Raw genomic sequence first — 27,269 nt, forward strand, 5'->3', positions numbered from 1 at the left:
TTGTAGGAGAAGCAAAAGGAAAATAAAGAGAAACATTACATGACAGCCATCTGGGAATTGATACTCCAGTTTTAATTTAACAACTCCTTAAGATGTGATAACTTTGCCTGAAACAGTGTTTTGTGTTTTTTTTTTTTAATTAAAAATAACTATTTTATGAAAGCAGTATGTGCAAATTAGAAAACAAAAATATGTAAAAATAAGAGAATGAATACCATATTCTTACTACCCAAAGACTTTTCACTGGTAGTACCTTTGTGTATGTTGCTTTATCAATGCTGTCTGCACACACACACAAATTCAAATATTACACTCTTGAGTCAGTGGTCTGAATCGCTTGTGGAGCCCATATGCCTGGACCCTCTTCCTTTAAATTCTGGTAACGCATGTGAGAATGTTTTACTGATTCACTGTGGTATTTGATTTGAGCGTTTTGTAAATCAGCCTATGTTTGCTTAAATCAGCTCTTATTTTTTGCATTTTAGGGTGAGTCCAAACTATTCTGGAGTTGCGTAAATCTCAAACAACAAAAAAAATTAGTGTTCATCATTCATCGTAATTTAAAAGAGTTAAGGTTTAAATCTGTAGTTTGGAAGATAACTTTTCTATACAGTGTATTCTTATTGTCCAATAAATATTCATAGCTTCTAGGTAAGGTTTATTTTATAAAATGAAATTACTTTCAGCTTAATTTTGTAATTATGTCAACAAATATAGTGTCCATTTTACTTTATTCAAAGTAATTGATGAGTTACTCTTAGTGGCCTCTTTGGGAGGTGAACTGTCTCTTTTAATAGGTTAATAATCATGGGTATTTGAGAATATTTGTCATATTAACTAGGACAGTACCATCATCAAAAATAAAATACTGAATATGTTTTATAACAGCCCTTAGCTTATATACTCCTTTTTTTCCTCATATCAACATACGATATATTTTTTTTGTTTTTGTTTTTCATGACATGGTCTCACTTTTGCCCAAGCTGGAGTGCAAGTGGTATGATAATGGCTCACTGCAGCCTCAACCTCCTGTTCTCAAGTGATCCTCTCACCTTAGCCTCCTAAGTAGCTAGGACTACATAGGTGCATGCCACCATGCCCAGCTAATTTTTCACTTTTTTGTAGAGGTAGGGTCTCACTTTGTTGCCCAAGCTTGTCTTGAATTCCTGGGCTTAAGTGATCCTCCTGCCTCAGCCTCCCAAAGTGCTGAGATTACAGGTATAAGCCACTGTGCCCGGCACAACATATACTGTTTTAGGAATAAAACATGAAGAAAGTAAACTGTTTCAGTGAGAAACGTAACTATGTATAGAATAAAAATATCCAAAGTTTCTGAGGAAAATATATTTAATATCATTTTTAGTATTTCAGTATTGTAATCTGAGTCCAGATTCTCCTGGAGTATTTGCTGATTGCTTTTTAGGTCACCTGTATACAAACTTTTAAAATAATACGAGTATTTACTACTTTTTTGTTAATGTTCGTCTTTGAAACTTCAATCATCTTAGAATATGCTTAATTGGGCTGAGTGTGGTGACTCATGCCTGTAATCCCAGCACTTTGAGAGGCTGAGGTCAGGAGTTCAAGACCAGCCTGGCCAACATGGTGAAACCCCGTCTCTACTAAAAGTACAAAAATTGGCTGGGCGTGGTGGTGGATACCTGTAATCCCAACTACTTGTGAAGGCTGAGGCAGGAGAGTCACTTGAACCCGGGAGGCAGAGATTACAGTGAGCCGAGATTGCGCCACTGCACTCCAGCCTACCTGATAGATTCTGTCTCAGAAGAAGAAATATGCTTATTTGATGAATGCTATAAAATAATGCAATTTTACAGAAAATAAACATATTGAAGTTAGAAAAGGCCAATTAAAATTTTTCATTTTTACCTACCTCCTTAAACGAGGGAAAATGATTTGGAGATATTAGGACAATTGGAGAAATTTGAATGAATTCTGTGGATTAAATAGTGATAATATAGCAATGTTAATTTCCACATGATGGTTGTCCTGTTATATAAGGGAATAGCCTTGTTTTGAGGAAGCCAGTACTGAAGTATTAGGAGTAATGGGGTATCACTGACTCACAAATGGTTTTGGAAAAAAGTGAGTGCATGTGTACGTGTGTGTGTGTTGCTGTGTGTATTTAGAGATGATAGGAAAAATGTAAAATGCTAACAATTTAGAGAATCTGGAAGAAAAAATATACGAGACTTTTTACTATTGAAACTTTTCTGTAAGTTTAAAATTATTTCACAATTAAAAATTGAAAAGATTTGATGGTTGAGAGAAGGTTGAGCAAATGTCTTAAAATGAAACTACTTCATAAAAGATGCTGGGTTTATAGATTTTAAAACTGCAAGCAACTTCAGAGTTCTGCTTTAACTCCATTAGTTTACATATGAGACCTTAAGAGTGTGGCAGATTAGATTTAATAGTAGTTTCACACTGGCTTTGTCAAGTACTAATCAACATGATACTACAATTTTTTCTTAAAGGGTCATGAATAAACCACATCTGTTAGTATGGTTTGGTTAGTAGTCCTCAGCAAATCTCATATCGTGCAACTATACTAATACTCAAGCAAAGGAAAACTTGAAGGACTAGACTGAAACAGGTTATATGTTCTAATTAAAAATAGCTGGTTGGTTTTTTAAAAAATGGCAAGATACGGAACACTATATTTTAAGTTCCTTTCTAGATCTCTACGGAATAATGAAATTAGTTCCAGCTAGTGGTCCCTGTTAGTGCTGTTGAAGAATTTCAACAACACAATTAACCATTATGTATAATTCAGTACAATATAATTATTTCTTTGTCCATTTTATGTAAAGTTAGCTATCAGAGATGTATCATGTCTGATTGGACAACATAGCGTCCATGTGAGGCAAAGCGTTAAAAGCATGACCTTGTTTGTGAAAGCATTATTTTAAGGTCAGCAAGAAACAGTGTTATTTCCTTTCTTAAAAAAAAAAAAGCTGTGAAACCTGTTGTCTGTAGCAGGAAAAAAGTAAGTAGCAAAGAATATGCTAGGATTCGGCTAGGTACAGTGGCTCATGCCTGTAATCCCAGTAGTTTGAGAGTCTGAGGCTGGCCGATTGCTTGAACTCAGGAGTTTGAGAGCAGCCTGAGCAACATGGTAAAACCCTGTCTATTAAAAATACAAAATTTAGCTGTGTGTGGTGGCATGCGCCTGTGGGCCCAGCTACTTGGGAGGCTGAGATGGGAGGATTGCTTAAGCCCAGGAGGTCAAGGCTACAGTGAGCCATGATTGTGCCACTGCACACTTTGGCCTGGGTGATAGAGTGAGACCTTGTCTCAAAAAAACAAATGAAAAAAACCGAAAACGAACAAAAGAAAAACTAGGATTCCTTTTATGGTGTCTATTTTAGAAAATGAATTAATTTGGAATCTGAATTAGAGCCCTTTAGCTGAATAAACTTATTTTTATTGTTTTAAGTTGTATTTAGCATTTTTAGTAAATGAAATTTTAAGAAAGCCTAACAATTTGATGTAGGTTTTAAGTTTGTACTCATGGGGCTTGTATGCCTGCACTGAGACAAAACACTAGTGATTGGATCACTGCTAATTTTAATACAGTTTTGTCAGTTAATTTTTTAAAATTGTGAAGAGAAGCTTAGCTAAACTAATTCATAGGTAAGATTACAATAAGCATGTTTAACCATATAATGCTGATAATGAGAATTTGTTTTATTTTCTTAAAGTTAATATTGAGTGTTGTTGGTGGTGTAACATTTCCTCCATCCTGTTTTAGTGGATCTCTTTTTTTCTGTAGTTGGAGATTGCCTATTCATTGCCTTCTTTATATGCTGAGTCCTGATAGATGGGTAGTATAAACACAGCGGGCATAAATTGTTGGTCACTGCTACAGTAGTGCAAAGGAAAAAAATGTGTGGTTCCCACCCCCTTTCCAACATTTTGGCAGAACATATTGACTGTACTTGGGTTTGAGGTTTTTAGCAAAATGAAAATGGCCGAAGGAAGGGGTAAGCATATTTCTTTTTTTTTCTTTTTGAGATGGAGTCTCAACATTTTCTTTTTGAGATGGAGTCTCACTCTGTTGCCCAGGCTGGAGTGCAGTGGCACGATCTCGGCTCACTGTAACCTCTGCCTCCTGGGTTCAGGCAATTCTCCTGCCTCAGCCTCCTGAGTAGCTGGGATTACAGGCGTGTGCCACCACGCCCAGCTAATTTTTGCATTTTTAGTAGAGATGGGGTTTCACCATGTTGGCCAAGCTGGTCTTGAACTCCTGACCTCAGGTGATCTGCCCGCCTCGGCCTCCGAAAGTACTGGGGTTACAGGCGTGAGCCAGGAAAACATTCTATGCAGGCATTTACAAAGCTCCCCTGGCCCATGGTGAGGCTCACTGGTCTTCAGGAAAGCAAACCTACAGACGTGCCTTCTTCACAGATCTTTTACTCCAAGCCCCCACAGTGACAGCCAATTAGAAAGACTGAGGGAAAGTGCAGCTGGGTTACTGCAACCTCAAACTCCTGACCTCAAGTGATCTGCCCACCTCAGGCTTCCAAAGGACTGGGATTACAGGTGTGAGCCACCGTGCCTGGCTGGGAGAAGCACATTTCACTGGATTCCTTTATTTAGTTCTTTTAAAAAAAAAAAAAAAAACTAAATGTACTAGTATAGACCTATTACATATGTCAGTTATTCCATCTACTAGCTATGCAATCATGTACAAGTTATCAACCTCTCTGAACATTAGTTTCTCTTCTGTAAAATGGAGAAAAGAGCTCCTACTTCATAGTATTGGTTTGTGAATTAAGATATATATGCATATAAAATAATTATAATACTATTTAGCATACATGGTAAGATCTGTGAGCTCATTATATTTAAATATTATTTGAAACTTGTGCAGCATAGGAAAAATTAAAGTGCTACTGATGTTCAGATAACAAATTTTTAATGAAACTTTAGAAATGATTACAATGCTGCTTGTACTTAGGCAGATAGGAAGAAAATTGTTTTTTAATATTGACATTTGTTTTGTTTTAATAGGTATCAGCAGATGTTGCACACAAACTTGGTGTACCTTGCTACAATAGCAGATTCTAATCAAAATATGCAGTCTCTTTTACCAGCAGTAAGTACCTTTAAAATCTGTGAAGTAGACAATCTTTATAGTTACTTATGGTATGGCATATTTTTGTTGAATGATTTTTAAGTTTTGTTTAGTAAATCCTGCTTTACTCTGAGAAATATGAAAGTATTCTGTGTTATCTAAAAGCTTTATTATTTTGCTTTACTGTTATATATTTAATTTGAATTCACCTAAAATTGATTCTGTGCCTGAGAAAGTTATTCATTTACCTGTCCACCTACCTACCTACCTATTTATTTTAATTTTTAAATGCACAAGTAATTTGTTAGTAAATCTGAAGTATTTCACAGCAAGTCCCAGACATCTTACAGTTTGACCAGTAAATACTATATTTCCATATGCATCTCTAGCAGACAGGACTATTCTCTTACCCCACTAAGTTAACCATAATTTCTTTCTGTCTTATTATGTTCAATCTGTTTTCAATTTTTATCCGTTGCCTAAAACAAACCTAAATGTTTTACACTTGATCTTAGCCAAAAGGCCGAGAAGCGATTAAGAAAACTCTAAATTTTTAAATAGTTGTTTGCCTCAGAATTCAAACAAGGTACACATAGTGCATTGGTTGATATGTGTTTTAGTCTCTTTTAATCTGTATCATTTTATCTTTTTAAATCTTCATTTATTTGTTAAAGGAACTAGGTTATAGGTTGTGTAGAATTTTTAACATTCTGGGTTTGGGTAATTGTATTCTCATGATCCTTTAACGTGTTCCTTTGTTTCTCTTATTTCATGTAAACTAGTAATTAGAGAAACTTAATTAGTGAGGTTTAGATTTTTCGTAAGAGTATTTTGTTGGTGGTGCTTTGTATTTCCCATAATATCAGATCAGGAAGAACATATTTGGTCGTTCCATTTTTAGTAATGTTACGATTGATCAGTGGGTATACTTGATACCAGCCTGATCAATCCATTATAAAGTTCCCTGTCTACCTATCACTTAATAGTTTTAATAGTCATTAATGCTTGTGGACCAAAACCTGTATTTCACTTTGGGATCACAGAATGGTGAATTTCTAATTTTATAATCCCTCCTACATTTATTAGCTGTAATTATTTTAAAGAGAGAAACTTCCTTTCATTAAATATTTGGTTATCCTGAAACTAGAGAGTCCCCATAGGAGAGTCATGCATGATAAACACTAGATTCTTTCCCTTTATCAATTTTCAGAATGAATTGGTCTCTAGCAACCTGTGTAGGTTACCATTTTAATATTTTTGTTTTTATTATCTGAACTTAATACATTTTTGGATTTTTAATGTTTAAATCCTTTGCAGTCATTCTTTGTTATGTTGAAATTTTGTTTCTCTGATCAGTGGAAACCTCTTCATTTGGCTCCTGTGTCCCTCTGACGTAACTCAAGTATTTCATAGCTGCTTTGTTTTTGTGATTTGCTTTATACTACTTTGTATAAAACATTGAACAACGTAATGATACCAAAATTACCACTAACAGTAAAATGCCTGTCCCTAAGATACATCCCACTGGGGGATATTTTAATCAGTACATTTTGTTTTGAACTTGAAATAGTTCTTCATGTGGCAGTTGTCATGAACTTGATTACCAGCTAGGTAGAATTTATTTTCGTAAATGATGTAAGGAATAAGTTCAGTTTCATTTGTTTCAATGTGGATAGTTTTTTGTCCCATCATTATTTCTTGGAAAAACGAAACACAATATATTTTTTTGTTATGCAATATATGTTGTATCAGGTGTGCATATATATGTGGGTCTGTGTCTGATCTGTTTATATCGTTTCCTTGGTCTGTTTGTATGAATTCCACTCTCCTCATACTTAATATATATTCAAGAAGTTCTTATTCTTTTTTTTTTTCCCAAGAATATCTTGGCTCTTGGTTCTTTGCATTTCAGTATACACTTAAACATCAGTATGTCAAGTTATATACACATACACGTAATCCTGTAGGGATTTTCATTCAGATTACCTTAACTGTAAATCAATTTGGGAAGACTTGGTATCTTTACAAAATTGAGTCTTCCAGATCGTGAGCACTGCATATATTTTCATTTATTTAGTCCTTTAATGTCTGTCAATGAAGTTTTATGATTTTTCCCTATAGATGATTTGCACCTCTCTCGTTGGGCTTATTGCTAGATATTTAATACTTTATATTTTTTGAGGCCACTTTAAATCGCATGTTTGTTTTTTAAGTTTTATTTTCTAACTACATTTGCTGTTCACATGGAAATGCAATTGATTTGAATCTCACATTCTTGTTCAACTCTTCTATGTTTTTCTGTAGGTGCTTTCAGTTTTCTGTATTCACGATCATATCATTTGTGAATAATCAGTTTTGTTTCTTTCTTGTCAATCCTTACACCTTTTATTTCTTTTTCTTGCCTTACTTCTCTGGCTAGGACCTCCAGTACATTCCTGAATAGAAGTGGTGATAGAGGACATCCTTATCTTGTTCCTGATCTCAAAGGGAAAGCTTTCACTGTTTGACCATTAAGTATGATATTTGCTGTAGTGTTTTGTAGATAACTTTCGTCAGATTAAGGAAGCTCCTTTCTGTTTCTAGTGTGCAAAGTAAAAATTTATATCTTAAATGGACGTTAAATTTTATCAAGTACTTTTATTGCATCGAATGAGATGATCATAAGATTTTTCTTCTTTAATCTGTTAATGTGGTAAAATATACTGATATACTTTTAATGCTCAGTCAGTCTTGCATTCTTGTAATTAACCTACTTGTTGATGACCCACTTGGTCATGGTGTTTTTAAAGAAATTGGTATATATTCAGTTTGTGGAAATTTTGGTCAGGATTTTTGCATCTTTGTTCATGAGTGTAATTGGCCTGTAATTTTCCTTTCTTACAATGCCTTCATCTGGTTTTTATTTTGAGGCTATGCTAGCTTTATAAAAGGAGCTGGAGAATTTTCTACTTTTTCTTATCCGGAAGAATTTACATAATATTTATTTCTTTGTTAAATGATTGGTATAATTCTTTAGAAAAGCCATCTGAATCTGAAATATTCTTTGCAAGGAAGTTTTTATTTACTTATTTATTTAATTGTTATATGACAATTTCTATATTTTATAAATTTCCTATTTTGGTAAGTTGTGGTTTTTAGCATTTTAATAAATTTGAACATAATTAGCATGAAATTAAAGTAAAAGCTCTTGAAACAATCCTATTTTCATAATGTCAACACTATCTGTAGTGATAATTTTCTTTTTAATGTCATTGTTTGTGACTTCCTCTTTAAAATATTTTTTGATCACTCTTGCCAGGTGTTTATTATGGATTTTTTAAGTCTTTTCAAAGAATGAACTTCTGGTTTTGATTGTGCTCTGTTGCAGCATTTTTCAAACCTTTTGGACTCAGAACCCTGTTACGGTCTTAAAAATTATTGAGGACTTAAAAGAACTTGATATGAGTTATATTGTTAATATAAATTATAAATTTTTCTCAGTTGTGAAATTAAAACATTTAAAAAATTAGTTTGTTAAAAATAATAAACTTATTGCATGTTAATAACATTCTTTAAAGGAAAAATAACTATCTTTATGAGATGAATGGCATCATGTTACATTTTTACAAGTTTCTGTTAAATGTCTGTCTTAATAGAAGACACTATATTTTCACATCTACCTCTTCATTCAGTCTATTGTAGTATCTTGTTTTGGTTGTAGTAGAAGAAGAAAATGCAGTCTCACACAGACATGTAGTTAGAAAGGGGAAGAATATTTTAATAGCCTTTTCAGATTTTTGTGCATAACCTTGTTTGATATTACAGCAGATCTCAATACTTTATTTTTTTTTTAAGGTTAATTGCGGTGTGGAATCTTAATTTGTATCATTATATTTTTCTTATTCTGGTATATTTAAGCCCATTGGTCTTTATTACACTTTGAATAGATTTTTGCTTATGTATAATTTTATAACATCATGCTTTGGTGATTTGGAAAGTATAAGTTTACTGAGTTAAACAGTTCTTCCAAACATTAACATATTTTTTTGTGTGATACCAAAGACTACATTGGTTAAAATCACTTCTAATCTCATCAGAAAAGTGCCTAAGTATGGGGATGCTGTCAAGCTCAAGGTGATAGATAAGTTTGCATGTTCCAAATTCTTGCTTGAAAATTCAAATTTGATCTTGGCAACAGATGTTATCAGTTGATTTTCTTGCTCACTGTTTGTTTTTGAGAAAATGTCTGCCAAATACCCACGCCTGGATAAATACAGTTAACAATTGTTCTTTCAAGTAAAAATGGTGTTCTGTGAAAACGGTGCCTAGTTCAGCTGGCAACTCAATCACAAACTGCTTTTTCTTGATTATTTTACTTTGTGACAGATAATGTTTATTGTTTTCACATTTTGTCACTGAATATTTATTTACAAGACATGGAGACTCTACTAAATAATTTTTACTGCTTCATCAAGTACATTTTAAATTGAAACTATCTTTTTCTTTCTTCAACTGCAAGTATGGGGCAGTCAGTAACACATTGACTAATAATAGTTTGATGTCATTGCCTTGATTTGTAATGAGATTCCAGCAATTATATCCACTATTGCTTTTGTACCATCATTATAAATGTGAACTTAGCATAAAAGGCAAACCTCATCTTATTGTTATGGAAATAGTTTTGCCCTTGGTCACCTTATGTATGTTTTTGTTTATGATTAATTTCTGATCTTTATGATTTTCTGCCTTTTACTTTCTTTTGGTATATTTTGCTGTTTTTCTGAATTTTAGATGAATGCCTCTTTCATCAATTTTCAGCTTTCTAATGCATTTAAAATGGGCATGAGTTTTCCTCTAATCATAGTTCTGATATGTAATATATTTATATTTATTTGATTCCAAATATTTCCTAATTTTCATAATTATTTTTTAATGCATTGGTTGATAAAAATATATTTCTTAATTTCTAAACATGGGTATTTTATTTTCTTCATTTCTGGCTTTATTGCATTGTGGTTAAATAACATTTTACGGTTTGAGTTCTTTGGAATTCATTGAGATTTGTTTTAAGGTCTAGCATATGGTTAGTTTTTACAAATGTTTCATGTGTGTTTAAAAAGAATATGTATTGTCTAGCCACTGAGTGCAGAGTTCTATATATGTCTATTAGGTTAGGTCAAGTGTGTTAATCTTGTTTGAATCCTCTAGCCTTAATGATTTTTTTTGCCTTTCCAATGTTTTGTTTGTTTGTTCATCAGTTACTGAGAGATGTATGTTTAAAATATACAAGTCAAATTGTGGATTGACTGATTTTCCTTGTAGCTCTTTTTTTCTTTTTTTGAGATGGAGTCTCGCTCTGTTGCCCAGGCTGGAGTGCAGTGGCATGATCTCTGCTCACTGCAAGCTCCGCCTCTTGGGTTCACGCCATTCTCCTGCCTCAGCCTCTCGAATAGCTGGGACTGCAGACACCCGCCACCACACCTGGCTAATTTTTTGTATTTTTAGTAGAGAAGAGGTTTCACCTTGTTAACCAGGATGGTTTCGATCTCCTGACCTCATGATCTGCCTGCCTCGGCCTCCCGAAGTGCTGCACCCCACCTGTAACATCATTATGAATTATCCCTTGTTATCTCTAGTGATGCTTTTAGAGTCTACTTTGTCTGATATTAGTATAGCTAAATAAACTTTCTTTAGTGTTTCCAAGGTATTCTCCTTTCTGTTTTCTTGTGTTAGAGATACGATATTATGAGTAAGATGTAGATTTTTTTTAAAAAACTCAGTCTAACTATCACAGTGCTGGGATTGCAGCTGTGAGACACTGCCCGGCCAATAATTATTTTTTTTTATTATTCCTTTTTTTTTCTTTATAGTTGGTAAATCTTACATATTTAGTATTCTTTTAGTGGTTACTGTATAGATTATAACATACATCCCAGTCAAAGGACCATCAGATACTTCATTTCTGTTCCTTCCCTCAATGACCTTTTCATTGTTGTTGTCATGTATTTTAAGTCTCTGTATGTTTACCCATAAGTGGTTATTACTGTTTTTTTTTTTGAAGTCAGTATTCATTAGATTCATCCACATAGTTACTTACCATTTCTGATGCTTTCTGTTCCTCCCTTCATTTATGACCTTCTAGCTTAAATCACTTTTTTTTCACCTCCTAAAGAACGTACCAAAGTATTTGCTTTAGCACTGTTTTGCTGGTGAGACATACCTTCAGTGTTTTTGTTTTGGTTTAGTTTGGGTCTGAAAATGCCTTTATTTCACCATCAGTCTTTTTTTTTTTTTCCTCTGGAGACAGCGTTTCGCTCTGTCACCCAGGCTGGAGTGTAGTGGCATGGTCATAGATCACTGCAGCTTCGAACTTCTGGGCTCAAGAAGTCTTCCTGCCATAGCCTCCTGAGAAGCTAGGACCACAGACATATACCGTCATACCTGGCTAAGTTTTGTATTTTTTGGAGAAATGGGATCTTACTATATTGCCCGGGCTAGTCTTAAACTCCTGGCCTCGAGTGATTCTCCTGCCTTGGCCTCCCAAAGTTCTGGGATTATAGGCATGAGCCACCACACCTGGCTCATTATGATTCTTAGAAGATATTTTCCAAGGACAGATACTAGGTTAGTTGTTGTTTACTATTAGCACATTACATTTATCCTTGCATTGTTTTCTGTCTTGTATCTATTGAAAATTCAGCTATCAATGTAATTGTTGATATTTTGAAGGTAATCTGCTTATTTGACTGCACTTAAGAGTTTTGCTTTGTCTACGATTTTTAGCAGTTTTAGTTATGTTTAGCTGTGGGTTTCTTTTTTTTAATTAAATTTTCTTTTTCTCACACCATAGTTAGATATTGGAAGATTTCTTTTTAATTATCCTGCTTGGTGTCTGTTGAGATTTCTGAAATCTGTAGGTTCATGTCTTTCATCAGTTTTGGGGAGTTTTCAGTCATTATCTCTTCAAGCAAATAATTCTTCTGTAAGAGTCCAGTTAAACTTAGACTAGACCTTGTAACTGTATCTTTATGTTTCTTAATCCCTCTAGACTTTTCCAACCGTTTATCATTCTAGGTATATTTTTTTCTGACCAGTTTTCCAGTTCATTTCTCACTGGGCCTAATCTGTTATACCTATCCCTTGAGTTCCTAATATATATTTTTCTATTTCTAGAATTTCTATAAGTTCTTTTTTAGATCTGCTCTGGCATTTTAAAAATATTTTTTGCTCTTTGCTGATGGGGTGTTACTAACTATAGTTTGAGATATCTGAGTCTGAAAAAGAACTGTTATGTTTTAGGATGATCTTACTTAAGTTTTCTAGAATGGGGTTTTTCACTTCATTTCAGTTGAATAGGGTGGGAATTAGAAATGTGTTCATAATTATATGTAAGTTTATCTTTCAGTTTTTTCTCATGTCCTCTAAAGAGAAGAATTATTTATTTATAGTTCTATTTCATGTGTCTGGAACTGGCCAAGATCGAGTAGTAGCTAGAATCCAAAAGTCAAGAATCTAAACACTGAGAATAAAAGGAGGAAAATAACTTCTAATGCCAGTGCACTAACACTTAGGCATTTCGCTTCTTAGTTTCAGCCTTGCGTCTTTTTTCTTAATGCCAAAGCATTATAACTTTATAACAGACTTACTCTTCACCTTACACACATTTTAACCAACTTATTTACTTAATTTTAAGCCAGGAGGCAGCAAATAGCAAAAATGGGAGAAGTTGTTCTGTAAACAGACATATATACATGCAGTGTTACTTGACAGCCAAGATGGCAGAGAAATAGACATAGAATTTATAAAAAGCTGACAATTCAAAATGAGCACTACTTTGGCTCCATTTAGTGTAGATAGATAGGGCCTCTATTACTCTATTCTTGGCAAACCTTGCAGGCATCATTTAAATGTTGGTTCTCAGAGTTGGTGTTTAATTTCTGAAACAACAAACTATTGACATACTTCTTTTCATAGTTAGGAACCATTTTAAATTTATTTTTATAGGTTTGTGGGTACAGGTGCAGTTTTGTTACGTGGATTTCTTGTGTAGTGGTGAACTCTGAGCTTTTAGTGCACCCATTACCCCCAATAGGGAACACTGTACCCAATAGGTCATTTTTCAGTCCTCATCCCCTCCCCCCACCTGGGAACAATTTTACCAATAGAAAGTGTGGCTTTTTTTTGTGTATGCAGATTTTTCCTTCTCAAACATACTTTGAAGAAATGGCATTTCTAAGTTTTGATTTCATGTTATTGTTAATTTATTTTTTAATCATCTAGTATTAGCATATACAAAGTGGTAGGCACCATTTGTTTACAAAAGAATTATGAGAGAACAATTTCAATCAAGAAAAGTTTTTATTCATTAATTTTTCTTTGAGAAAAACTTGGGGAGAAAATAGTTCTTTCTATTGTGGTAGTTCATTTTAAGGCACACAGTCTGAAAGTATTTCTGTGTAATCAAACATTTTTAAGCTAGAAAGAACCTGGATAATCATATAGTCTAGTGTTTCTCAGCCTTGGCTACACATTAGAATTATGTGGAAAACTTAAAAACTTCCGGTAACTTAATCGATCTGGGCTGAGGGCCCTGTCACAGTATTTCTTTCTTTTTTTTTTTTTTCCTTTGGTAGGTCTTTGTGGTAGACCTGTCACAGTATTTCAAAAGCTTCTTAGGTAATTCTACTGTACAGTTAGGTATAAAGAACCTTAAATTTCTCTGCCTTTCAAAGGGAGTATCCAGTGACATTTTGAGGACTTCAGAAGAATATAATTGCTGTTTCTGTGGTGTCAGCTTCACTTGATATTGTTTAACATGAATCATTTTTACAATATGAGAAAGATAATACGTATTACGTATTTTATTAGAATACAGTAAAACAGTTCATGGTGTCCAGCATGTAAAGGTACTCAGTGAATATTGGTGATGATGATGATGATAAAGATACAGGTACACATTGGAGGATATCGATGGAAAGGGGCATTAGGTTCTGGAGTATTTGAAGTAGAAGTAACAGGATTCAGTTACTGAGTAGATACAAAGAGTAGAAGAGAGTGTTTGGAGACTTGACTGATGGTGATGCCATCCACTAAATAGAGTACATAACAGCATGTCTTGAGTTTAAAAGAAGACTGAAAGCTGATTGGAATTCCTTATCTTGCTTTTACTTAATTCATTATGAGTACTGAGTTTGAAATATCCCCAGTTTAGCCAAATACACTTCTTGAATTTTAAATTTATTTAAATATATACTTAAAATTTTTGTAAGTATTTGTACGAAGATATCTGTACAAAGAATAAAAGTCTGACCTGTTAATAAAAATTGGTTGAAGCTATGTAGTCTTATATCTTATATATTGTTTGAAATTGAGTTGCATTTTTTTTGGTAACATCATATTTGACGTTCTGAGCAGAGCCCTTGGGTAGCGTGTGATTAGCTGTTTCTTCCACACGCTTTAGTAAAAATGATAATATTAGTCTTCAGATTCAGCAACTGTCCTGGCAGAGCATCTGTTAAGGTACTTCTCTGACTAAAATTTGATCTTACAGAGTTTCCTTTTTACAGGTGTGATTCAAGTAAGGTGAAGGAACACATGCCTAGAGCTGTGGAACATTTTGAAGATTAGCAGGTTATATTACATTTGTAACATTTACTAAATTTTTACCATAGGTAAGTTTGCTATGGTTAGAACACCAAGGACTACAAAAAGCCATGCAAAAACCTACTGTTAACCTGTCTTCCACCTGCTTTTTATGCAATAAAAGCCAATATAAATACGTACCTTGCTCTTTTCTACGCAAGTAGAACCTTGCCATGTACACTGTTCTGTACCTTGTTTTTTTAATTACAGTAAAAAAAAAAGCATCTATATTCTCATTTAAACTTATGGAAATAACTTTTCTTAAATTTTGATATTTTGATAATAATGTTTTAAGTATTTGATAAACAGGATAATGTTGTCTTATTTCAGGGGTCCCCAAACCCTAGGCCATGGCCTCATATGGGTCTGTGGCCTGTTAGGAACTGGGCGGCAAAGCAGGAGATTAGCGGTAGGTGAGAGAGCATTACCGTCTGAGCTCTGCCTCCTGTCAGATCAATGGCAGCATTAGATTCTCAGGAAGGTGAACCCTGTTGTGAACTGCGCATGCAAGGGATCTAAGTTGCATGCTCCTTATGATAATCTAATGCCTGATGATCTGAGGTGGAGCAGTTTTATCCTGAAATCATCCCTCGCCGCCCCTCCCACCACCTGGCCACCATCAGTGGAAAAACTGCCTTCTACAAAATTAGTCCCTGGTGCCAAAAATGTTGGGGACCACTGGTCTTTTTGGTAAGCATGATAATACTGACTATTTTCTCCTTTGAAACTTACTCTTTAGTGTCCATGATAGTTATCTTTTTGTCTTTCTGGCTGCTCAGCTCATCATTTTTACCATGTCCATTAAATGTTGCTATTCCATTATTGGACATTTTCTCATTATATGCACTCTTCCTGGGAGATTTTATCCATACTCATGGTTTCCTATATTCTTGACTTCAGGTGTTCCATCTAAACATTGATGGTTACCAAATATAGATCTTTTTTATGAGTATGAGCCATGAATCCAGCTTCCAATATACATACCCATTTGGACATTCCACAGGCCTCTCAAAACAATATGGACAAAACTCATTTCTCCTCAGTTCCCCCTCTGTTGTTCCCTGCTATAAAAAGGGGGAAAAAGTTCACAGCCAGTATTTTCATATTTTCTGTCTCAAGCAAGTAGTATTGTAAACACTTAGTTCTCTTAGTCAGAAGCTTGGTGGTCATCTCAGAGTTCTCCCCTTTCCACCTGCCATAGCTTGGTGTCCAAGTGTTTTTCTTTCTGTGGTGCCTCGCATGGTGCTGCACAATTAAAGGTGTCTGGTTAAAACATTTTGATATTAAAAACAGGAAGCAAGACTATGAGTGAAATGTCTCTGAAGTGTTTATTTTTGTGAGTTTTAGTGCAAAGTGAGACATCAGTATCTCTCTGATATTGAAGTGAGGAAGGCTGTGTTGAGAATAAAAGCAAAAGAGAAAACTAGAGAGAAAGATGATTGATTCCTCTAAGAATGTGTAACAAACCTTTATATATGCCAAAAAAATCTATAATTGAAAGACAACTCAATAGTTATTCTACAGTATAACGTGTTATTTTAGAAATACTTTGTATTCAGAATACATTTGAAACAGCAGAAGATGTGATTACTTCTGCCGTTAAGGATTGTAGAAAGTTCCACAAAGCCAGTATTCCTGTATTTCATAGAGAATTTGTCTACAGGGACACATTTTTCTGAATTGATATTATAGGGAGCGTTTTACCAACATCATTGCCTACCTTCTTTTTCAAGTATCTTAGGGGAAAAAAATGATGTTCACTGTTTGCTGGACAGTATATATAAGTATATATAGTCAGAAGACTAATTGAGTCCAGATAGGTAAAGAGATTAGATATATCTTACTGTGAAGAACAGAAATGTGTGTGTGTGTGCGCGTGCGCGTGTGCACACGAATTTCCAGAACTATATTAAAATCAGCGAAAGTAGCTTGCAAAATACTAGGGAACCGAAAGAATGTCCCTTTGACATTAGGGATGACTCCATGGTTTTCAGAAGGGCAACTGGAAAGATGGAATTACCATCACTGAGAATATGGATAAGGCAACTTGAGGGTGAGGGGAAGTATCAGAGATTTTATGTCTGATAGACTTCCAAGTGGAGATGTGAAGGTGGAGTAGGCAATTTTGATAATTAAAAAACATGAAAGTTGGCAGAATGATACTGCCTCCTAATTTAATTCTTGAAGTGTTCATATTGCACAATCACTTTTCATTCAACAGATACTTACTGAGTTCCTCTGTTTGCGACTACATGATTGGGGGCTCCAGTAATAAGCAAATATAATCATGGGCGCAGTCCTTACGGAACTTAAACCTGTAACGGGGAAAACAGACCTTAAATCATTACACATTTGAAATTATAGCCGTAGTAAGTGTTATGAAGGAAGAATATCTTAAAATGTTGGAGCAGACAGTGGGGACTTTATAATTCTGGTGCTCAGGGAAAAAGTGACAAGAGGTATAATTCACATACAATAGAATCCTTTCATTTTAAATATATAGTTAGATGAGTTTTTGACAAATCCATGTAATCACCACTATAATCAAGGTAACAATGTTTATCCCCAAAAGGTTTTCCAAATATCCCTTTTCTGCCCATTTTTAAATTGAGTTATATGTATATAGACTGAACTCAATTTAAAAATTGAGCTTAAAGTTTTAAAATAGTCATATATGTGTACATATATATAGATTTGTAGGCGTTCTTTATATATTCTGGAACAAGTCTTTTGTTGGCTATATATATATTGCAGGTATCTCCCAGTTTGAAAATTGTGTCTTTTTATTCTCAGTGGTGTCTGATGAACAGTTTCTAATTTAAATGAAGTCCAATTTATCAATATTTTGAAGGGATAATTCTGTATCCTATTTAAGAAATATTTTCCTATGTCATAGTCATGATGATACGAAGATACATGTATATTTTGTTGTATAAGTTTGTTTTTTCATGATCCATTGCAAATTAAATTTGTATATAATCTGAGATAGGACTCAAGGTTCATTTTTGTCCATGTGATAGTTGATCCAGCACCATTTATTGGAAAGATGATTCTTTAACCATTAGATGTAAGTTGTTTTGTTGTGACTGTATATGTGTGTTACTTATTAATTCTCTGTTCTGTTGGTCTGTTTGTCGTTGTACTAATTATGTCTTGTTTATTGTAGCTTATGATAAATCTATGTATATTCTAGTGTTCTTCCTCAAGATTTTCTTGGCCATTCTGCGTCCTTTGCATTTTCATGCAAAATTTAGAATCGGCTTGTGAGTCTGCAAAAAGTTTGTGGAATTTTTATTGGGATTGCATGGAATTTTGAGGTCAGCATCAGGGAAACTGATTATCCTCTACAGTATTATTAATAAATCTTCCAGTCAACAAAGATGGCATAGCCTTCCATTTTGTGAACTCTTTCTCTCAACAATATTTCAGTGTAGAGGTATTACACATCTCTTGTTAGATTTATTCCTAGTGTTTTGGGTTTTTTGGATGCAATTATGCTATCAGTTTTTAAATTTCACTTTCTAATTGTTTTTTTGGAAATATGTAGAAATATAGTTTATATATTGACCTTAATTATTATATTCACTTATTCTAATGGTTTATTATAGGTTCTTTCGGGTTTTCTATGCACTTAATTATGTCATCAGCAAATAATGACAATTGTAAGTCTTCTTTTTAAATCGTTTCTTTTTTACTTTGTTTTCTCGTTTCTTTTATTCTTTATGCCATTGATTTGTGTTGGTTTATTTATTTTGTTGAATAGAAATGGTGATGTATATTCTTGTCTTTTATACCTGAATTCAAGGGGAAAGAATCCAGTATTTCATTAGTAAGATGACGTTGGCTGTATAAATTTTTGTAAGTTAGTTTTATTAGATTAAGAATGCTTTTATTCTTAGTTTCTGGAAGATTTTATTGTGAGTAGATACTGAATTTCATTAAATTCTTTTTCTTTATCTGTTGAGATGGTTATATGGGTTTTACTTTGATGATTTGGTGAATTACGCTGATTAATTTTCAAAAGTTAAATCCGCTTACGTTCATGTAATAAATTTCATTGGTTATAATGTATTATCTTTTTAATAAGTCTGGATTTGATTTGCTAAAATTTTGTCTCACATTTTTGTGTCTGTATTCGTGAGAGATGTTTTGGCCTGTCGTTTTCTTCGTGTCCTTGTCAGGTTTTGGCAGCTTCATAAAGAATTGGGAACTGATCCCCTTCTTTTTGTTTTCTGGAACAAAATGGTGTGAGGTATTATTTATTCCTAATAGTTTAGAATAATTTTCTACTGAAGCTATCTGAGTCAGGAGATTTCTTCAGGGAAGATTTTAAATGATGGATTCAGTTTCTCTAACAGATAGAGGATTGTTCCAGTTTTCTATTTCCTGTGCCAGTTTCTATAAGTTATGTTTTTCAAAGAAGTTGTCCATTTTACCTAAATTATTAAATACATTGTCATAAAGTTGTTGTTAATATCTCATTATTTTCCTTTTACTGCCTATATTAATATCCCCTGATTTTCCTTTTACTGTCTATAGCATATGTACTAATACCCCCCTTTTAATTTTTCTGAAATTGGAATTTCTGTCTTTTTTCTTGATTATTTCTGCTAGGGGTTATTGATTATTAATATTCTCAAACAGCCAACCTTTGGCTTAATTTTCTCCTAATGCTTTTTATTTCATTGAGTTTTGTTCTTGTTTACGTTATTTCCTTCTTTTTACTACTTTGGGTTTGATTTGCCATCTTAAACTACTGAAAATAAAGGATGATAGTGTGATTTTTCAACTTTCCTTCTTTTAAATAGACATTTTAAAGCTATAAATTGTCCTGTAAACATAGCTTAAACTGCATCTCACAAATTTTGATACTACATTTTCATGACCAATTAAAAATCTTTTAAAATTTCCTGTGTGATTTCTTATTTTATGATTAATTTTGTTACTGATGTTTTTTTTTTTTTTTTTTTTTTTTTCTGGAGACGGAGTCTCGCTCTGTCGCCCAGGCTGGAGTGCAGTGGGGCCATCTCTGCTCACTGCAAGCTCCACCTCCCCAGGTTCACACCATTCTCCTGCCTCAGCCTCCTGAGTAGCTGGGACTACAGGTGTCTGCCACCATGCCTGGCTAATTTTTTGTATTTTTAGTAGAAACAGGGTTTCACCATGTTAACCAGGACAGTCTCAATCTTCTGACCTCGTGATCTGCCCGCCTCGGCCTCCCAAAGTGCTGGGATTACAGGCGTGAGCCACCGCGCTGGCCTGTTGATTTCTAATTTAATTCCAGTGTGCTCAGAAAATACATTTTATATGATTTCAATCTTTTGATATTTATTGACTTGCTTTATGGCCCAGTATATGATTCAGCTCAGTCAACATTCCTTAAGTTCTTGAGAAGAATGTGTATTGAACAGTTATTGGATTCTATACATACAAATTAGATCAAACAAATTTGTTACTAGTAATGTCAATTTTTTTTGTATTCATCGGATTTTTTTTCTTCTGTAAATTACTGAGAGAAGTATCTTAAAATCTCCAGTCGTTATTTTGGATTATTCTCTTTTTTCTTTTAGTTCTGTCAACTTTTGCTTTATAAATTTTTGAACCTGTGTTGTGAGATGTATGCACATTTATAATTGTTAAACATTCCTGTTGAACTTTTATCATAATAAAGCATCTCTCTGTATCACTAATAATTTAAGCCAGCTATTCAATATTAACATAGCAATATCATCATACTTTTAATGAGTATTTGCATGATATCTTTTTCCATTTTTTTCTTTTAACATATCTGTTCCCTTGAATTTAAAGTAGTTGTGTTGTACATAGAATATAGTTATGTGTTTTGAAATCCAATATAATGTATTCGATATTTAATTGGAATGATGGGTCCATTTACATTTAATGTGGAACATGATATACAAGGATTTGTGTCTTACAAGGCAGGTATTTGTTTTCTATTTGTTCCTTTCTTGACTTTCTTTAATCAAGCGTTATTTTTTTCTATTTGGCTTTACACATAATTTTACAGTATACATCTTTAATATGTGTGCATGTATTTTTAAGTAGTTGCCCTAGAGATTAAAATATTCATCATTAAAATATTAAAATATTAGTTTATTAGGTTCTAGTCTAAATTTATATTTTTAACACTTGTTGAAAAATGCGAGAAGCTTATAATGGTTTAATTTCATTTACCTCACTGGTCTTTTTCTTTTTTTAGATGGTGTCTTGCTCTGTTGCCCAGGCTGGAGTGCAGTGGTGTGATCTTAGCTCACTGCAACCTCTGTTTCCTGGGCTCAAGCAACTCTCCTGCCTCAGCCTCTCGAGTTAGCTGGGATTACAGGTGCCCGCCACCATGCCTGCTAATTTTTCTATTTTTAGTAGAGATTGGGTTTCATCATGTTGGCCAGGCTGGTCTCCATCTCCTGGCCTCAAGGGATTCCCCCGCCTCGGCCTTCCAAAGGGCTGGGATTATAGGCATGACCCACCTCGCCTGGCCTAGCTTAGTCTTTTGTGTGTCTTGTCCTATACTTTATTTTTCTACATTTGTTTAAACCAATAGAGTCATCATTATTGTTATTTTAAATGTTAATATTAATATATATTTATCCATATATACTTACTTTTCCATTCCTCTTAACTAACTCCTCTAGTTCTGTACTTCCGTGTGGGGCCATTTTCTTTTAGCTTGATATATTTTGTTCTCTTATAACAAGTGTTTTCTTAACTTTTGTTCATCTAAACTTATTTTTATTTCATCTTGATGTTAGAAGATATTTTTTTCTTAGTGTGGAATTCCGGGCTGGTTGGTTGGTTGTCTTGTTTTCTTTTTTTGTCTTAGCACTTTACAGATGTCATTTTGTTATCTTCAATTTCTACTATTTCTGATGAAAAATGAGTTGTTAGTTTTATTGCTGTTCCCTTCCAGATGATATGTCTTATTTTCACTGACTGCTTTTAAGATTTTTTCTGACTTTAGTTTTTAATACTTTGATATATCTAGATTCAATTCATTTCTTCATTAAATCTCTGTTTTGCTGTTTCTAACCTAATGATTTCTTAATTTCAGTGATTATATTTTCGTGTTCTGGAATTGTCATTTGACTTTCTTATAGAATTACAGGATTTTGCTGAAATTCTCCATCTGTCCTGTGTGTGTTTGTTTGCTTGTTTGTTTGTTTATTGAAACACAGTCTCGCTCTGTGGCCCAGGCTGGAGTGCTGTGTCGCAATCTTGGCTCACTGCAACCTTTGCCTCCCAGGTTCCGGTAGTTTTCCTGCCTCAGCCTCCCGAGTAGCTGGGACTACAGGCACATGCCACCATGTCTGGCTAATTTCTTTTATTTTTAGTAGAGACAGGATTTCACCATGTTAGTTAGCCAGGATGGTTTTGATCTCCTGACCTCGTGATCCGCCCACCTTGCCCTCCTCATGATCCGCCCACCTCGCCCTCCCAAAGTGCTGGGATTACGGGCGTGGGCCACCATGCCTGGCCTGACTTATTTCTTGAACATACCAATCACAGTTATTTCAAGTCTTTGGTAACTCCATAATTTTTTTTTTTTTTTTTTTTTTGAGGCAAAATTTTGCTCTGTCTCCTAGGCTGGAGTGCGGTGGTGTGATCTCAGCTCACTGCAACCTCCAACTCCCAGGTGCAAACGATTCTCATTTCTCAGCCTCCCAAGTAGCAGGGACTACAGGCATGTGCCACTACGCCTGACTGATTTTTTTGTTTTTGTTTTTGTATTTTAGTAGAGACAGAGTTTCACCATGTTGGCCAGGCAGGTCTTGAGCTTCTGGCTTCAAGTGATCTGCCCGCCTTGGCCTCCCAGAGTGCTAGGATTACAGGCGTGAGCCACCACGTCTGTCCTGGAACTCCAAAATCTGAATGACTTAGGTGTCTTTTTAAATTTTCTGTTATTTCTCTTGGGTGTCTATTCTTGTTTTTAATTGAGGTACAGTTTATATAAAATTTACCATTTTAACCATTTTAAAGTACACAATTCAGTGGTTTTTAGTATATTCACAATTATGTAAGCATTGTAACTATCTAATTTCAGAATATTTTCACTACCCTAATAAAGTGAAAACTGTTGGCAGTCAATCTCAGTTCTCCCCCTCTGCCCATCCCCTGGCAACAGCAAATCTACTTTGTCTTTGTGAATTTGCCTAGTCTAGACATTTCTTATAAATAGAGTCATAAAATTTATGTGGCCTTATGTGTCCATCTTCTTTCACTTGGCATAGTGTTTTCAAGGTTCATCCATGTTGTGGCATGTGTAAGTGTTTCTTCTTTGTGGCTGAATAATATTCCATTGTATTCATATGCCACATTTTGTTATCCATTCATCAGTAGGTGGACATTTGAGGTTTTTCCAGTTTTTGACTGTTATGAGTAATGCCACTGTGAACGTTTGTGTAGAAATTTTGCATGAGTGTGTGTTTTCAATACTTTTTAGTATGTACCAGGAATGGAGTTGCTAGATCATACGGGAACTCTTTAAGTTCTTGAGGAACTGTGAAACTCTTTTCCACAGTGACTGTACGCTTTTACATTTCTACCAGCATATATGAGAGTTGCAATTTCTATACATTCTTGACAACACTTGTTATTTTTCTGGACTTTTAATTTTTATGTTATTGCAGCTGTCATAGTGGGTGTTGGTCATTTATTTTTGTTTTTTAGAAAGCCTTGCAGTTTTTAAAAGTGTTAGACATTATGGTTGAACAATTATAGAAGCTCTAGTTTGTGTTACTGTGCTCCAAAGAGAATTAAGTTTTCCTTTGGTATGTGAGGTATTAAGAGGTCACCTTGAATCTATTAAAGGTTGGTTATAAGACTTTTTAGGGCTGACCTATTTCAATTAAGGAGTAGCTGGCCCTTTGGTAGTCTCAACAGAGAGCTGGAGTTATTTATGAAGGCTCCTCTAACTTGGTGGGGCCTACATTCCAGTCTTTGTCTCCATAGCAGTGAGCAGCAGCTGGAATCTCTGCTGAGCTCTTTAGCCTCCTACCTACAATTTCAACTAGTTTTCTTGAATGTTTCCCCTCTTGTGGTCCTTTTTCTCTGGAAATTTATTCTTTAGTTTCCATCTCTTTGATAGTCAAAATTCTGATTCTTTTTTTCCTTAGTCCGATTGGACTGCACTTTCTACTTGAGCTCCATTTCCCTGTTACTCAGCAAACTCAAGGAAAAAGCCAAGATAATTGTGGAGCTGGTCGTATATGCTTCCGTTCTTTCAAGAGTTGTAGCCCCTTCTGTTCCTCTTTATATAAGTCACTCTTTAGTGCCTTCAGTTTTTACTTTTTGTCTAGATTTTATGAGTTTTATTTAGCAGAGGGTTAGTTTGATACAAGTTATTCTAGCATGGTGGCAACAGTAATGATGTTTTATTAGTTGAATCACAAGAAAATGACCTCACTATTAAGAATAAGAACATGAATTTTTAAAAGAAAAATTGGACAAGAATATGGGAAGAAGGATTTCTGTTTTCAGACAGAAGAAGGTTAAGGTAGCCAGGTTTGAAGGATGATAAATAAGCATGATTAAAAGTAAGATAATGTGACTCAAATTGGTGTTTGGTTTTTTTTTTCTTTTTTTGGTGAAAACTGAACAAGGTTATCAAGTGTTTAAAGAATACAAGTTGGAGAAATAATATGAGAATTTAAGAGAAAATAATAAAGAGCATTCATCTGGATTTAGTAGTGAAGAAATTAAAATTCTGATTTTGAAATGTGTGCTATTAGAGTAGACTTGTTTATTTCTGTAAATGTTAGTGATTATTAACTGTTTGGAGGTTTGAGTATTTAATGTGCTGGCCAAAGAACAATGTATGTCTATTAAGTGTGCCAAAGAGAATTGTGTTCATAAAATGGAAAGGTGTACAGTAACTGCCCATTTTTAAATGTAGGAGGAAGAGAACAACTGATGTTACAGGAATGGTCATTACATTTAGAATATCGAAGTACAGAAAGAAGCCAGAAATAGATTCCTAAAGAATAATGCGTCCCTCTCCTCCTACAGTATTAAAAATGGGGGTTTGGAAAGAAACTAACCATTTGCTTTTTCCACCAAAATATCCCTAAGAAGGGACCCAGTTGTGGCAGACTACCTAATATCTATGTTTTTCCTTTTGCCCTTTTGTGATCTCTGAAGGTTAGTTAGTGGTTTTCTTCAAAATTGCATTGGGAAATTTGCCAAGGGCATCCTTTTGAGGCAGCTGTCTCTGTACCCTTGGAGGCCATCAGTAATGTTTCCAATCTATAGCACGAGTCGGCACAAAAATGTTGAACTGTTGTCTTCATGTTTTAAAACATTCCTCTGCTACCACTATCCTCCACCCCGAAATAGTGTAAAATATGGCACATTTTGGGACTTAGAGTCCTTTCATCATTTTTTGTTACTGTACATTTTTAGGTAAAATCCATCATTAACAATAAATATATCCAATACATCAATAATGAAAGGACACTTATCTTATTTTTTTCACGTGATTTAGATAATAACAATGGACACATTAGAAATGCTTAATATATGAGAATTTTTTGTATGGAATGTTAACATTTTAATTTTCACTATTGAGATTTTTTTAAAGTAAATATGCTTTAAAGTTTTGGGGGTTATTAACTATGTTCATCATGAAAATGCATTAGAAGAATTTGAAATGCATTTGTGTTTTTGTTCTTATGCAATTTAGTAACATAAGCAACTCTTTTACTCTATGCGTCTTTAATGTATTAGTCTGTTTCTCTTGTTTTACTAAACTGTCTTCTTTCAGCCACCCACACAGAATATGCCTATGGGTCCTGGAGGGATGAATCAGAGCGGCCCTCCCCCCGCTCCACGCTCTCACAACATGCCTTCAGATGGAATGGTAGGTGGGGGTCCTCCTGCACCACACATGCAGAACCAGATGAACGGCCAGATGCCTGGTAAGTTTTTCTCCTCTAAGACATTAACACCAGAGTTGCTTAGCAACTGAAACGACATGGGGGCTCAAGGGATACTAGATTGTTGATGACAAAACTGCTTTGAATGCCCCCGAGTACAAGCTCTCTTAGAGTTTGTTAGCTACAGAGCTACGTGACCTGTATTCAGTGTTTATCAGGCTGCCCTTGGGCTTTGATGTAGCTGACACACAGCATTCCTCTGATGAACAGAACTGGCTAAATTTAGTCTGTCTGAAACTGCAATACAGTTGGCTTTAGAAGCTTTTTGGAAAAAAAAGGCATTGCACCATGGCTTAAGAATTAAAGTCTGTTAAAAAAAGATAATATAACATTTCCCTGAGTTTTTATTTACTTAAATATTGATTGATCTCAGAAGCAGTATCACTGGGAAAAACACGGAGAAAGAACAAAACAGTCTCTGAAGTGCTGGTGTATTTAGTATTTCCTCATTGATATTATTGAAACTGAATCTATATTTTTTAATACATATGTTTATAGCATAACATAAATATGGGAATGGATTTTAAAGCAAAAATTAAAGGCTGAAAAATAATATAAACTTTCTTACATTATTTATACACTGAGCCATTCTCTTTTCTGTTTGTCAATTTTAAGTTTAGGGTCACTAGGTTGATATGCTTTAAGACATTGGATGCTGATTTAGTTACCTTTTGCTGGTTTGAAATTTTAATCAGAAAAGTATCTTTACACTATTTCGTTTTTGTAATAGTAGCATCAACCCATAGCCATAATTTTTGGTAGAATATTATGTATATTAGGTATCAGAATATTTTTACTTTCTAAGACAAAAGTTATTTTCATTGATAAAAAGAAGGCATTAGACAGCTAGCAGTAATGGAAATAAAATAACAGACCAATTATTAAAATTAGTAATTAGCATCTTTAGGATTCTAATTTCTGTAGCCGATTGTATTGATTGATAGCATTGGTGGCCAAAGATGATGGGTGCAGTAAAGAAACAAAAGTGAGCACACAGCAAAAGAGGCAAGGTAGCCTGGCTTATAGAAGATTGAGGTGTGACTGATCATATAGGAGGGCAGTGGTGTTTCAGTAGCGGTCTCCTATTTCCTGCTAAGGCTTGCAACATTGATGGCACACATCCAGTATGGAGGTAGGAATAAAGACATCACTACTTTTCAGTTTGTAGTCATATTGTAGTCAAGAGAAAACTTCTTGCCAAGTCAACATTTAGTTCACCAGCACACACTGTTTTTAGAACTGGGAAGGTAGTGATAGTGCAGGTTAGCTAGTTAGGAGTTTTGTGACTTTTTATGATGGTACCTTGAATTAGGATTTTGACTTAAATTCTCTATGTAACATTGAAGCCTAAGGCCAAAGAAGCATTTGAACAGCAGTACAATTATGGTTAACATGACATTTTGGTTTTGTGTAAGGCCTTCTGAAGTAGTTACATTCTTTTATAAGCTAGTTATTATCAACCACTTATGACCTAGGTTGTTCAGAATACTGTAGAGCTTCCAAAACAATAGTTAAGAATTTCTCCAGGCCAGGCGCAGTGGCTCATGCCTGTAATCCCAGCACTTTGGGAGGCTGAGGTGGGCGGATCGCAAGGTCAAGAG

General features: G+C 34.5%; 1 protein-coding gene across 2 annotated transcripts in view; it reads left to right on the forward strand.

Annotated features, from left to right (window-relative positions):
• SS18 (SS18 subunit of BAF chromatin remodeling complex) overlaps positions 1 to 27,269 on the forward strand; it is a 75,689-nt gene that overhangs the window by 7,665 nt on the left and 40,755 nt on the right. For both annotated transcript variants that reach the window (XM_023207758.1, XM_023207759.1), the window contains exons 3-4: positions 5,035 to 5,119; positions 25,497 to 25,650. In XM_023207758.1, coding sequence (XP_023063526.1) covers positions 5,035 to 5,119; positions 25,497 to 25,650 — 239 coding nt within the window. The remainder of the gene's footprint in view (positions 1 to 5,034; positions 5,120 to 25,496; positions 25,651 to 27,269) is intronic.

The sequence above is a fragment of the Piliocolobus tephrosceles genome, chromosome 18 (genome assembly GCF_002776525.5).
Source record: "Piliocolobus tephrosceles isolate RC106 chromosome 18, ASM277652v3, whole genome shotgun sequence".
Classification (NCBI taxonomy): Eukaryota; Metazoa; Chordata; class Mammalia; order Primates; family Cercopithecidae; genus Piliocolobus; species Piliocolobus tephrosceles.